This window comes from Oratosquilla oratoria, chromosome 2, assembly GCF_046742065.1.
Source record: "Oratosquilla oratoria isolate Oo_2021 chromosome 2, ASM4674206v1, whole genome shotgun sequence".
Classification (NCBI taxonomy): Eukaryota; Metazoa; Arthropoda; class Malacostraca; order Stomatopoda; family Squillidae; genus Oratosquilla; species Oratosquilla oratoria.
The window spans coordinates 29,585,793-29,601,559 of record NC_134778.1 but is presented as its reverse complement, the minus strand read 5'-3'; the positions used below and the strand labels follow the sequence as shown (position 1 = coordinate 29,601,559).

Sequence of the window (15,767 nt, the reverse complement as noted above, 5' to 3'; positions counted from 1 at the left end):
CGACCAGAAGGTCATCAACCTTTGGGATAAAGAGACACGATACGAAGATGGACATTATGTACTGCCGATACCTTGGCGAAGTGAGCCAAACTTGCCCAATAATCGTGACGTTGCCGAGAGACGATTAAGGAGTTTGAACCAAAGGTTGGTGAAATCCGGAATATTGAATGTATACTCTGAGAATATTTCAGATTTGTTGAAGAAGGGGTATGCAGAGTATGTTCCCGAGGTTGATTTAAAGAGAGATGATGGTAGGGTGTGATACCTCCCGCATCATGCTGTTACGAGTGAAACCAAACCAGGTAAGGTGAGAGTCGTATTCGACTGTGCTGCTCAAAAAAATGGAATCAGTCTAAACAGTCAGTGCCTACAGGGCCCAGATCTGAATAATAAGTTAATTCACGTGTTACTCCGTTTCGCCAACATCATTACGCCATCACGGCTGACATTGAGACCATGTATCACCAGGTCAAAGTTCCCATTAGCGACAGAGACGCTTTAAGGTTTATATGGTATGTTGGTGATGAAGTAAAAGAATTAAGAATGACCTCACATCCATTTGGTGGAATATGGTGCGCTAGTAGTAGCACCTACGCTTTGCGGAAAATTATTGAAGACCTTGTGAGGAAATAAAAGACACGTTATTCCGGTCATTTTACGTTGACGATATGTTGAAGTCCGTAGCGTCACCCGAAAAGACAATTAAGGTAATTGAAGAAACAAGAAGTGTACTCAGACACGAAGGTTTTAACTTAACCAAATTCATAATTAATAATGTCGAATTGCTAGAGAGAATCAGTGAGCAAGACAGGGCTAAGGAAGCAAAGGAATTTACATCAAATATGCACGGCAAAGTGCTTGAGATTAATTGGGACGTCGAAAACGACTGTTTCTATTTCGTTAGCAAGGGTGTTAAGCACAGAAGTTGACTAGACGGGTTATGCTGAGCCAACTTGCTTCGACTTACGATCCTTTATGTTTAATTTTGCCAATCATTGTTCCAGCCAAGATCTTGTCCCAGGAGGCGACTAGGCTTAAGATACCATGGGACGAAAGTATTCCTAGATCTTTGTGTCAGAAGTTGTTGAAATGGATAGCTTCACTAAATGAAATCTCGAGACTTCGCTTCCCTAGGTGTGTTTTGCCATTAGAATTAAATGGTTGTACATCAGAATTACATCACTTTTGTGATGCAAGTGAGGTTGCCTTTGGTGCTTGCACTTATATCAGGACAATCAATCAAGATGGAGAGGTACATGTAGTTCCCATCAGGGGAATTACTATACCAAGATTGGAAGTCTCGGCCGCCGTTGAAGGAGCCAAATTAGATGCTGTTGTTAGAAGAGAGTTGGATATCCCCTTGCTCAAATCTAACTTCTGTTCTGACAGTACTATAGTTCTGGCATATATACAGAACGAGACAAGAAGGTTCAAGACCTTCGTAGCAAATCGTGTTACGCTCATTTGACAGGTTTCGGAGGCCAATCAGTGGCATCATGTTAGTGGTGAAGACAATCCAGCAGACGTTATCTCGGGGATGCTTCGCAGACGATTTGCCTGTTTCTTGGTTCAATGGTCCTCCCTTCTTGTCAAATTACAAGTGTGCATGGCCAGCGCAAATAATATTGTAGGACGCCTTCAGGATGAAGACCCGGAGGTGAGGCGTGACATACACCCTACGGGTACTGTACAGACGTGTCAGTCGGGCATCACCCAACACCCGATCGATACGTTGATTGAACATTATTCAAGCTTTTACAAATTAAAGAAATTTGTTGGTTGGTGGCTAAGGCTAATTCAGTTCCTCAAGGGGACGGTGATTCAGCTGAGTTCATCACTTGAAATCCATGAATTAAGGCATGCGGAGAATTTAATTGTCAAGCATGTTCAAGGGCGTGTTTATTCTCATGAAATCAAGGACATTAAAGCAGGGAAATGTGTGTTAAAGTCCAGTTCAATATATAAACTGTCTCCTATTATTATAGATGGTTTGTTAGTAGTTGGTGGTAGACTCAAGCATGCAGCCTTGACTGAGCGAGCTATAAATCCTGTGATCCTCCCTTATGACCACGGGTTGTCTACGTTGATTGTACGGGATTGCCATGATTCCTCTCACGTAGGGGTAGAATAGACACTCAGTCAGGTGCGTAAGAAACTGTAATTGCAAAGAAGGCAGAAATGGAACTCGGAAAGCCCAAGTCTTTCAGTCGGGGATTTGGTGCTTGTCATGAATGAAAACTCGCCCCGTGGTTCTTGGCCGCTAGGGAGAGTCCAAGAAGTGTGGGTGAGCAAGGATGGATTGGTCCGTAGTGCCCGTTTGAAAACTCAATTCAGTGAGCTCATCCGACCCATTACAAAACTAGTACTCCTTGAAGGGTCTATGTAAATTTTGTATGTTATCTCTCTCATAGATTTTTTTTTTTTTTTTTTTTTTTTTTTTTTTTTTTTTTTCCCGTAAGATTCAAGGTAGGGGAATATTACGTCCATGGACGTAAAATTGTATTCTTACTTTTCTTGTGAAAAATCAGAGGTGGAAAGAGTAAATTGTACGTTGTATGTCTGTCAAAAGGTAACGGTATGATCAGTTTTACTACTTTCCCCCCGTCTCCGGCGTCGACCTGCGCGGGTGCGTTAGGGGAAAGGTCGACAGTGTGTGTGTGAGCGGCAATGATAAAGTCGCCTTCTCTCTAACTGGTATTGGTCAAAGAGTCGCCCAATAGTGGGTTATACGCAGTTAGAGGGAGGGACAAGTTACGTATTGTGCCGCCAAATCATCACTTGACCATACTCATGCCAAATATGTCAACGAATGCAGGGACCAAAGGAGACGCACGAGTCTAATGAACTGCAGTCAGCGTCAACTCAGAACTTCGTTTTAATCCCTGCGTACACTAAGGACCACTTTATATATGTTAATATATATATAAAGGCCCTCACTCACACAAGGAAAAATATCAAGGAAAAGGGACATAGAAGCAGGGAGGCAAAAAATACAGATAGACAGAGATACAGATATAAAGAGAGATAAATAGATAGATGGATAAATAGGCAGTTAAAAAAGAACAAGACTGAGAATTAGAATAAAAAAGAATTTTTCCACAGATATGTTATGAACACCTGTTCTCATCACATATACATACATACCTACATATATGTGCATACATACATACATATATATATACATACAAACATATTTGCCTACATACATAAATATATACATACCGAGACAGAAACAGAAATGACAATTTATATAGAATTTCCACCGTTGCACAAACACAACATGTTTTTAGGCTGGGGTGACCCTAGTTGCATTTTTGCAACTTGTATCTTTCTTGATGTTCTAGATATGATATGAGGTACTCGGAAACTTTAAATTAAATGTATAATTATTTCAATCATTTGATTAGTTACTGTAACATAAGAGCATGATTCAAATTTCAGCATAATATGAATAGTTTATGACACTTGTTTCTTTTTCCACGAAGACATCCTGAATGATAAAGTCACCCAATTTTGGAAGTCAGTGCATTAGAATCAAAGAATCCTGGGAGTGAATTTTTTACTGCCTTTGATTATTACAAATCTCAAATGAACACTGACATGGTCATAAACACTCTACCAACTCTCACTTAGGATACAGGTATGAACAAACTGGACCATGTTTTTTGTTGCAAAAACGCAACCATGGGCTTATATGGTATATATATATATATATATATATATGTATATGTATATGTATATGTATATGTATATGTATATGTATATATATGTATATGTATATGTCAAGGACTACTATTACACAGGACGTGCGCACCCAGATTCCTGGCTCCACTAGCGGAGGCCATTGCTTTCTTTGTAACCTAACATCTTATATTGGACAAATATATCAAAACTAGAAACCTAACATTGTATATAGGACAAATATATCAACTATTGACTTATTCAATGCAGTATAAGTTAATCTAAACTTTTATAGTGAAATAAGAAACTATTTTTAAGGCACTGTTATGCTTTCATTGTCTTGAAAAGGAAGACCAATTTGGCTGCCCTCTCATTACCGAGGCGGTTCCTTAATTTTGTGTGTACAAGTCCATAGGAGGAGAAAACTCTTTCAACTCCTGATGATGAGGCTACTGCAGTTAGGAGTTGACGCACTGGTAACAGAATATCACTGTCTAACATGGCCGTATGTGAATCCCACCACTCAATAGCTGTCAGGGTCTTGGTCACAGACTCAGTAAACTTGAACGCCTGGAAAGTTGGTGATTTCGCCTGAAACTTCATAATGACAAGTGTTGTATATTTCTCATTGGCATACTCCATAGTAATACTCACCTCTTCTGTAATGAGCATTTTTCCTTGAAATGCTGGATGAAGCATGTTGGCAAGTATGCGAGCTTTGGTAATAAACTGTTCATACCTTTTTTCACCAGTTTTTCAGCTTGTTTATTGTTTGTGAAATGGCCAAGTAATTTCTTCCAAACATCTACCGCTTGAGCAATAGTGCACTTGTCACTCTACCTCATCTAGAGCCTTTGATATTGGCTGCGATCGATCCAGTAATTCCTCAGTCGAACGTTTTAATTCTAATTTGATACCTTGTTTCTTACTTCAGTATCAATAGCTTCCCTGTTGACTTCACAGATCTTCATTAGAATTGGCCAGTTATTTATATAGGCCTTGAGACAGTCTGACATTGTGTTCCACCTTGTGTCCTGGGGCATGACTAAACACTGACCACCTTCCTGCCGATACTTTGAAGCAGCATAATGATTATTTCTAAAATATTTAACTACATGGACCACATGTTGTTTTACATTATCAATATCAAGGCCATGAGCCAGTAGATTTAGTAGGTGTGCTGCACATCCGTATGTGAAGACGGTATGCTCAGGTTCACTCGATTCCTCCAAGACTTTTCTCATCTTGGTGACATTTGCTGCGTTGTCTGTCACAACACTTCCAATGTGACAACCAAAATTTTGTTCAGCCTTCTTGATCGAATTTTGTACAAGCTGTAGAAGATATTCAGCGGTGTGAGGTTTTCCTGATGTGTCTATTGTGTCAACTAAATAAATCTGACCAGTGGATTTGGTTAGAGTGACACATATTATGGGCTCATTATGGATGTCAGACCACCCATCAATTGAAAGACATACAGTTTCATTATTCAGGTCATCTGTACATTTTTTATATTCCTTTTCATACACAAGATCTAAGTACTTATCAGCAATATCTTTTCTGGATGGAGGAATATAACCTGGCCTCAGGTTCTGAACCATCTTGAGAAACTGAGGATGCTGAACAAGACGAAATTGTGAATTTGTAGCAAATATAATTCTTGCAACTTCTTTCTCGAGATTTTCCTTGTGAGAGGCTGAAGTTTTTATGATAAATCTGTCCAGAGATGTTGATGACTTTCTTTTAGATGAAAATGATTTAGCAGAAGTGGCGCCTGTGGAGGAGTCTGATAGTGACCTTTTTAATGATGGAGTCAGATTTGCAGATAATTCAAGTGGAGCCGATGATGAAGGGATTGAAGCTGTTGATACAGATCCTGAAATGGAAACAGAAAATTTGAGCATATTGCATAATTCATAAATGAATAAACAAATGAATGAATACAGTGTGATTTAGGCTACTTTTGAGTACAGTAGTTATTTTTTGAGATAATGATCATATTCACACAAGTCACTAAATTATTTGGAAATAATTAACAGGATATGAAATAGGTGGGCTTAGAATTCAGCCCACACAGGATTCAGTCCACTTTCAAATTCACCAAAAATAATGGGTTAGTTGGGTTAGGTTAGGTTAAATCCCTTTGGGCTGAATCCTATGTGGGCTGAATTCCAATGGAATCTATGAAATACATTACACAATGTTGAATGAAATTAATAACAATCATCTAGGCCCCAAAGTTGAGTGGGTACAGTATATTATAGTGACATAGTCATTACCCAAATTTAGAAGTAATGAAGTTGAAGTATCATCTCTTTAGGCTTTCACATTTTTATTGCACATGCTCTCCATTCTTCACCAAATTTATATAGTTGCGTATGAAAAGGGAGAAATGCACACAATATAAGTAAAATTATTTACCTGGGTCATCAATTTCTTCTTCTGTATGCTGTGGCTGACCTTGGCATTTATCTCTGTGAGATTTTAATTTTGACACAATGCCCTGTAGTTCCTGGCTGCAGTCTTTGTATTTAGCTCGGTACCCTTTGCCAGAAGTTGTTGGTAGTTTTTCAAAATAATTCCAGACAGGATCATTTTTTCTGCCTGAAGGAACCACTCTGCCAGGTCCAGAAGACATCCTTCCTGGTTGATTCCAAAGCAGCAACTGATTCAGTGAGAAGCTGCTTACCTAGAACAAGGTTCAACAAGAATCTTGTTGAAACTTGTTGTGGGCTGTACAGTGATATATACTACATATTATACCGTTCCTTGTATACTTGTGGCAAGTCTATATAACACTCCTCCTTATATTGATATGCTAAAAATGTCCTTTAGCAATCAGATCGCATACCAGATAGCAGTCCCACAGTATTTAAAATCTATAAAAATATATATATTTAAATCAAATAAATCTGATTTAGATAAAATATATATATATATATATATATATATATATATATATATATATATATATATATATATATATATAAAAATTTAAAGATGAAAAAAAATCGCCAACCCTGGTGTCCACTAACCTCATACAATAATACCTGTTGAGTACGGCTAAAATTGGCATTTCAAAGCATAACAGTGCCTTAAAAATAGTTTCTTATTTCACTATAAAAGTTTATATTAACTTATACTGCATTGAATAAGTCAATAGTTGATATATTTATCCTATATACAATGTTAGGTTTCTAGTTTTTATATATTTGTCCAACATAAGATGTTAGGTAACAAAGAAAGCAATGGCCTCCGCTATTGGAGCCAGGAATCTGGGTGCGCACGTCCTGTGTAATAGTAGTCCTTGATATATGTATATATATATATATATATGTATATATATATATATAATATATATATATGTATATGTATATATATATATATATATATATATATATATGCAATAAAAACACTAGGAGCGTGTGTTCACAAATGCGTAAATAACCACTAGGAAAAAGTAAACTAACGAAGCAGAGCGCTTTCGTGTAATTACATCTTCAGTGCAGATACAAAGAAGAAATTATAAGATGAAGAAACAAGGTACAGAATATATGACATAGTGAAGAGGGCATTCGGAGAGGTAGTGGAAAAGGACACGTGACGGACGTATGGGCCGTCCTGGTAGCCAACAAGTATGGGACGTTTGGGCCGTCCTGGTAACCAACAAGTATGGGACAACTGCTCATAATTTATATTACAATTCAAACAATTTTGAAATTTCATGAGAAATAAAACTATCTAATTTGTACAAACCTTGATGAAGATTAACATTTATCCCCTTACTAGATTTGATCAAACTGCATTCAATTAAATTTCTTTCTGTTATGTTGTTGTTGTATGTGATGACTTTAGCGTTATCCCAGTCAACTGGGTGGTTAAAATGGTTCATGTGGTTGAATATACCGCTAGATTGGTTTCCCTCTCTAACGTATTTCTTATGTTGATTGATTCGTGTTGTGAGTGTTTTAGCAGTCTGACCAACATAAAACTGATTACATGATTTGCAAGGTATTTTGTACACACACCCTTTATTACTATTGACAGAATTATTTATGAGCAGTTGTCTTACAGTGTTCTTGTTATTGAAAACTACATTAATGTTAAATTTACGTAACATATTTGGAATATTTTGCAGGTTCTCTTGGTACGGTAAAATTAGCAAGTTATTCATATTGAAAGTTTGAGTTGACCTAAGGTTGTAAAATGTCCTTTTAGCACGATTGTAAGCTTTATCAAGAACATGTGTGGGGTATTGTAGCTTAGTACCAATGTCGTAAATACATCTTATTTCATCATCGATGTACTCTGGGCTGCAAATGCGTAGGGCCCTGAGATACATCGACGAGAAAACAGATACCTTTACGCCATCAGGGTGTGAGGAATAATAATGTATATATGAACAAACGTTGGTTGGTTTGCGATATACACTTGTTGGTTACCAGGACGGCCCAAACGTCCCATACTTGTTGGCTACCAGGACGGCCCATACGTCCGTCACGTGTACTTCTTCCACTACCTCTCCGAATGCCCTCTTCACTATGTCATATATTCTGTACCTTGTTTCTTCATCTTATAATTCCTTCTTTGTATCTGCACTGAAGATGTAATTACACGAAAGCGCTCTGCTTCGTTAGTTTACTTTTTCCTAGTGGTTATTTACGCATATATATATATATATATATATATATATATATATATATATAATATATATGTATGTATATATGTACATATATATATATATGTATATATATACATATATATATATGTATACATATATATATATATGTATATATATATATATACATATATATATATACTGTATATATATAAATATATATGCACATACGTGCGACAACAAGTTTAACTTTACCTTAGGGATCCTGTACCCATGGAACACAGTGTCCTCTGCAGTGCAGTGTTGGAGGCCGAGGGATACTAAGGAGATAATCCTCTGAACCTCGTGCAATGTGGCCTCTGTGTAAGGCATCCTGAAACAAGAAACGCGGTGATATTGTAACGAGGAACCTAAAGCAGGAGGCACTGAATAGCAGTGGTCGAAGCCATCATCTGTGCTCTCTTCTGCGCTTTGGAGACCGTTGGGGCAGGCAACGAACTTTCACTGCTGCAATTGGGAGAGAAGTGCAGAATTCAAACCCACAACTAATCAAATTCGAGACTATCACGCTTTCAATTACGCCACCAGTGCACGAAGTAAGTAAATAGATAACTAAATAGATGAATGAATAAATAGATAAGCGAGTAAAGAAGTAAATCGATGCATAATTGAGAAAATCAATCAATCAGTTCATCACATAAGATAGAATTAATTTGAATTAAGTTAAATTAGAATAGATTAAATTAAATCAAACTAAACGAAATCAATTTAGATAAAATACAATAGAATAAGATGTAATAATATGAAATGAAATAAAACAAATTAAAAAGTGTATCGAGTCAGACCCAACTTGAACGGAAGGAGACTGACGTAGCTGGCTTATGGCAAAAGTACGACCGTTTATGGGTGTGATAACGAACGACGATGACGATGACGAAAACACATATACAACAGCGGTAACAAATATGATAACACCGACAAGACAACACAGTGAGGACAACATCAACCCCTCAACTTGGGTGGGAGACCCTCACTCTGCCTTGTCCTCCCACGAGGGCTGAATCTCTGGAAGAACCACTTCATCGATCTCCTGCTGCATCCTCTTCTGGACTTCCGGGTAGCGGGCCATGTAGAAGATTAACCATCGGAGGGTGTTGGAGACCGTCTCGCTGCCGGCGCCGAAGAGATCCCAGATGGAGGACACCAGGTCTTGATCTGGGGAAGAACGCAAAGAGAGAGAAGAATCTTAGGTTTTTAAGTATTTGAAGCCCAAAATTATAAAGGATTATAAAGGATTACAAAAGCGGAGAATGCCGACAGGAGACCTTTTGGTCCATATCTAGGTCGGATGAACAAAACAAATAAACAAATAATATATGATAAATGATAGTCATTACAGCATCTGCTTAGGTGTTTATCTAAATGATTCTTAAAGCTTCGAACTGAACTACATTGCACTGCCTTTGCAGGAAGTTTATTCCAGTAATTAAATACACGGTTGGCGATGTTGTTTCTACCCACTTCCAAATTAAATCTATTTCCTAACAGTTTGAGACCATTGTTTCTCGTCGGATTCTCATTCAGTGTAAAAATATTGTATCAAGCCACCTCTGAGTCTACGTTTTTTTAGGGAAAACAGATTCATATATTTTAATCGATTTTCGTATGATTTATTTTTTATATTCGGAACCAGTTTTGTGGCTCGCCGTTGTACTTTTTCCAGTCTGTCAATGTCTTTAATGAGATTCGGTGACCATACGGAAACAGCATATTCCAAATGTTAATGAGTGATGGACTTTTGAAGTCAAAAGATCGCGAAATCAGTCCTAGACTCTTATTTGTTTTCTCAGAGGGTGAAATACACTGCTTGGATGATTTGAGATCGTTACTGATAACTACGCCGAGATCCTTTTCACTATCCACTTTTGTTAACGAGTTTCCAAATAACTTGTAATCGTACTTACTATTATTTTTACCTATGTGCATAACCTTGCATTTACTTGTGTTAAATTTCATTAGCCACTTTTCAGATCATTGCTGTAATTTATCTAAATCTTCTTGAATATGTAAATTATTTAAGTGATCATTTGCCATTCCGCACAATTCTGTATCATCAGCAAATTTGGAAATAGTAGATTTTAGCCCATGGTCTATATCATTTATATACACTATGAATAGAAGTGACCCAAGAACGGAACCCTGGGGAACTCCACTCGTAATATTTTTCCATCCAGAAGTTTTTCCATTTAAAACAACTCTATTTTCGGTCATTCAACCAATTACTAGTCCAACTTGATAGGCTACCACTTACTCCGTGTGAAGCTTATTTAGTATATAGTCTTTCGTGGGGGATGGTATCAAAAGGTTTTGCAAAGTCTGGATATATTAAATCTATATTGTTTCTTTTGCCATAATTTGAGACAACTGTGTTGTAGAATTCGAGTAAGTTAGTCACGCAAGAACGTTTCCGTCTGAAACCATGCTGGCTATCATTTATCAAACAGTTACTTTCTAAATGATGTTCGATAGCATCTCTGATGATAGTTTCCATTATTTTTCCTACGATTGAAGTCAAACTTATAGGCCTGTAGTTATTTGGTTTCATTTTGTCACAGTTTTTTAATATGGGAGTAACGTTAACTAGCTTCCATTCTCTTGGGGCATCTCCGGATATGATGGATTTCTTGAAAACTTCTAATGGAACAACAATCTCATTTTTCATTTCCTTTAAGATTCTTGGGTGCCAACCGTCAGGCCCTGGTGTTTTATTAACTTTAAGTTTCTCTATACACCTTTTATTTTTTTTATTTTTTTTTTTTTTTATATATTTACCGTAGTGAGTAAGTTTACCCTAGACTTTTCATAGGTTTCAGTTTGGAGTTCACTTTGAGGTGTTTCGTTTACGAACATCCAAGCTAAAATAATTGTTTAAAATATCACACATTCCTTCATTTGAATATTCAAGTTGACGGTCAGCAGATGATAGTGGACCAATGTGATTCCTAACAATCCTTTTATCTCTAATGTAAATATAGAATTCTTTGGGATTCTCTTTAGATTTATCAGCGATATTCATCTCGTATTGTCGTTTTCGTTTTTTTTTTTATTGTCTTTTTTAAATCTCTCTGAATTAATACATAACTTTGATAGTCATTAAGTGAATCCTAGCACTTGTATTTCTTATAAGCCTGTTTCTTTTTAACAATACTTATTTCAGTTTCTTTGTCAAGCCATTTTGGGCGAGCCTGATTTGGGGGACGTCTGCCCTTAAAAGGAGTGTAAGTATGAATCATCTTAGTGAGCGTATTTTGAAATATTTCCCACATCTGATCTATAGGTCTTTTGCTTAATTCTGCCTACCGATCTGTAAGCTGAAGCTCCTGACGTAGTCCTATGAACTGAGCTTTACTGAAATCGGGTATTTTAGAAACACAAGTATCTATTCTAAAAATTCTAGTAGTTTGAATCTAACTAAGTTGTGATCGCTATATGCAACAGTTTCACCGACTTTTACATTGGTTATCATGCTTTCGCGGCTAGTAAACAATAGATCGAATAAGTTTCCATGTCTTGTGGGCTCTTTTACATGCTGAACTAAGTAATTGTCACCCAGAAAATCAATCAAGCGACTACCTATATGGCCATGTTCAAGGGTCATCCAATCAATGTCAGTAAAATTGAAATCACCCATTATAAATAAGTCCCAGTTGCAGAAACTAGACAGTTCTTGAAATAACAGTTTGTCGTCTACTAATGATAATGTCCTTGGCCTATATTTCACACCTATATTATTTATTTTTTTCATTTGTTTGGGTTGATTATATCCACAAACTATCATATGCATCCAGTTTCACTTTCTCTACAACACAGGTATGGAAATTGTTTTTAACGTACCACAGAACACCCCCACCTTTCTTGTGGTTTATATCTTGATGAAAGTGTTTAAATCCCGATATATTAAGTTCAGGTTCAAACTCTTTACCATTTAACCATGTCTCGTTTATTCCTATCATATCGAGATTTTCGCTTTTGACATACGCCTGTATTTCTTGGAATTTGTTCCTAATACTACGAGCATTAAAGTACATGGTTTTAAGAAACTTGTGATTATTTCTTTTTGACACGTTTTGAGTTTCAATATCATGCCTTACATTATGATTTTGTTTTTTATTGACACCTTGCTCTATATTGATATTTGGTCCTACATTGACATTCCATGCCTCATTTACATTTCTCCCATCAAAATTAACATTTCCCCCATCACAGACATCTGGTCGTTCACGGTCATCCGATCTCTTTTGTACACTTTGTCCCCCTACGTCACCGCGTTTCACGCCGGGCTCTCGTCGTTCATTGACATTCTGTCTGGCATCCCTTCCTAAAATTATATTCTGTCCTCCAGTGACGTTATATCCTACCGTGTTATTTTGTCCTTCACTATCATTACATCCCATCGTGATATTTTGTCTTCCACTGTCATTACATCCCATCGTGATATTTTGTCCTCCACTGTCATTACATTCCATCGTGATATTTTGTCCTTCATTGACATTCTGTCCGGCATCCCTTCCTAAAATTATATTTTGTCCTCCACTGACATTATATCCTACCCTGATATTTTGTCCTATACTGTCATTACATCCTATCGTGATATTTTGTCCTCCATTACCATTACATCCCATCGTGATATTTTGTCCTCCATTGTCATTACATCCCATCGCAACATTTTATTCTTTGACAATACATCCTAATGTAACATTTCGTCCTCTACTGACATTATATCCTAAAATTATATTTTTTCCTATTCTGGCATATGTTCTACATTAATGCTATACTCTACTCTGTTTTCCCCAGTACATTCTATTTTCCCTTCCCTTTAGGTTTCTACCCCAAAAAAGGAACTAGTTCACTACAAACTCCCACAATGAGGTTTGTAAAAGCATTTTGGCCTCTGCGGGTAAGGTAGATCCCATCAGAAGCGTAAAGGTCATGACACCTGGAAAAGAGATACCAAGGATCAAGAAAGTGGTATCCTAGTTGCGTGCACAATCGTGATATTCTCTCATTGATCCCATATTGCTCTAATGTTTGAACACGAGCCAGCGTAGATCCTCGGTAGGATCTCACAGACTACGTGACGGCTCCCACGTTCCTTCATCTCCTGAAGGAGGACCTTGTAATTCTGAACAAGTTCCTCTGATCTCACCCCACCCACATCGTTACTTCCCGTATGAACAATTGTAACCATGTTTGTCCGTCTTTGCTCCCTGATGGCCTGGGTACAATCGGCGATTCCATGGCCCGGTTGACATACAAGCTTGCAACGTCGTTTAGTTCTCCGCTGCAGGATGTCGTCATAGCCTCGCACCATGGAGTCCCCCATCACCAAGAACTCCTGATTTTCAGCCACTTCATCCTCCAGCAGAGCAAAACTATTGGCTAGAGCCAGCGGTTGCTCCACAGGGCACCCGCTTGCTGAACGCGGGATCGACAAACTGGACCCCACGGAACGCCACTCGCTCACGGTAGTGGCAGAGGGGAAGAAGTGAAACGCTCTTTGGGTTGTGGGGAGGATTCACTCTTCTCACAGAGCGCACTCCTGAGAAGTTGAATTTCCTCCTCACACATCCTGAGACGGTCCTCCAGGTTCACACAACCTTTACAAGTCATTTCCCTCCTCCTTCAGCAATACAAACGGCAAAGAGAAAATATAAATCAACAAAAGAAACCGAAGCGGTCTTTAAGCTTACTCTGCTTACCTTATACTATTACTCCTATCTTTGTAGTACAGTAACAGAATACTGTTTTGATTCTAAATTAATAGAACACTACACTTTTTCTTATATCTGTATCTTAAGTATCTAAGCCCTTGGACGAATACGTCCTTAAGATCTTATGTAGCTGGACCTATAAGTCCTAAACACCTTGAATCATTGGACCACTGAATCGGTAGATCTTTAGACCCTTAGCTTTTACCTAATTAGAAAAAAATCGTCCTACAAGATTCATTTGTGGTGAGTCATAGAAAGACAGTTTTCTATATTTTTTGTTATTACAAAGGTGAATGACAAAAATTATACAAGGGCTTAGAAATTTACTTTAAAAAACAGGATTAGGCACCTTAACTTACGATCTCTGGAGAGACGTAGAGTGCGGGGTGATAAGGTATAGGCACTCAAATGGACAAGGTCATCATATTAAGACAGCAGAGTATTCTAACCATAATCCCACAGATTACAACACAATGGAAAACTACACCGCAACATACATACGGACATACATACACACACACCACCAACTTCTTCCTCCACTTGACCAAACTGTGAAGTACCCCTAATTCCCAAGAACACCTTTTACTCATACACAATATATTATGTAATATAAATAAATAAATATACATTCTAATTATTGTAAGGTAAAATAGTATCCAAAACTAGTATCACCAAAATAAAATGTAAACTATTTATAATCTGTAAACTGCCAAATATTCTGAAGTAAGTTTTTTCAGATGCATTCCACCAACAGAGAGAAGTGCTGTCAGTCTTTAGATGGAAAGCAGACCGGGAAGGTCTGCTGGTGTAATCTTTGACAATTAGACTTTTCAAGAGGTCTTGTGGTCTTTGATTTATCCACCAAAGAACCATTTTTACAGTATGACTCGGAGTAAAGGATTTCAGTTGGATAAATTTAGGTTTAAGAAGGAAATAGGCAAGAACTGGTTTATCAATAGGGGAAGGATTAATGAGTGAAATAAATTTTAACCATGTAGTGAGCGCTAAAACTACTGGTTTATTAAGAGAAGATAAGGTAATTTTATGGATAGGAATGAGAAGTAGTATTGGACATGGTACTGCCTAATGTATAGTCCTTATGGTCTCTTGCGGTCTCTCCCATTTTTATGTTCATATGTTCTTATAACCATATATTAAGCTCCACACCGGACAGAGTCGAGGAACACATTCATTTACTCAACTGTAAAGAGAACCTGTCACACGAACCTGTAAACGTGGACTTCGGTTCGTCCTTGGAGTCTTCCATTTCGAGAAGGTAGGCATCGATGTAATCTCGAGGGTTAGCTGGATCGAGGGTGGCCTTGTGGTTGTCAATAATTTCCTAGTAGTTAAGAAAAAGTCTTTAGTAGTTTTTTAAGTTTTTGAGTAGTGACCCAAAATGTTGTCCCTTACATACCAAATCGACTGGTACCCTCACAAAAATACATACATTTTTATAACACTCTTGATTTCTAAAAAATTTATTACATTTCATATCAATTTCGTTTTATTGAGTTTTGTGTGATAAAAAGATTCAAGGTTTAGTTATTAAAAGGGAAAACTTAAAACTACAAAATTATAAATAAAATCTCTTTCTTCATCACCTTAAAGAAAGTACATATCTGATTTTGGAGATCCATCATCTCTTTGTATGCGAAAACCTTCTTCTGGACACAGACGGGGAAGATCTTGGTCAG

General features: G+C 37.4%; 1 protein-coding gene across 4 annotated transcripts in view; it reads right to left on the bottom strand.

Annotated features, from left to right (window-relative positions):
- The window catches only part of LOC143037999 (cytochrome P450 2L1-like), a 79,235-nt gene that overhangs the window by 15,906 nt on the left and 47,562 nt on the right, over window positions 1-15,767 (bottom strand). For 3 of the 4 annotated variants that reach the window (XM_076206833.1, XM_076206803.1, XM_076206822.1), the window contains 4 exons: window positions 15,675-15,767; window positions 15,298-15,412; window positions 9,334-9,514; window positions 8,555-8,672 (listed from right to left, as the gene is read on the bottom strand). The exon at window positions 15,675-15,767 is cut by the window's right edge and continues 107 nt beyond it. In XM_076206833.1, the coding sequence (XP_076062948.1) occupies window positions 8,555-8,672; window positions 9,334-9,514; window positions 15,298-15,412; window positions 15,675-15,767 (507 nt within the window). Of the gene's footprint in view, window positions 1-1,859; window positions 2,156-8,554; window positions 8,673-9,333; window positions 9,515-15,297; window positions 15,413-15,674 lie in introns of those variants that run through there. The other variant, XM_076206812.1, reaches the window with a different exon arrangement.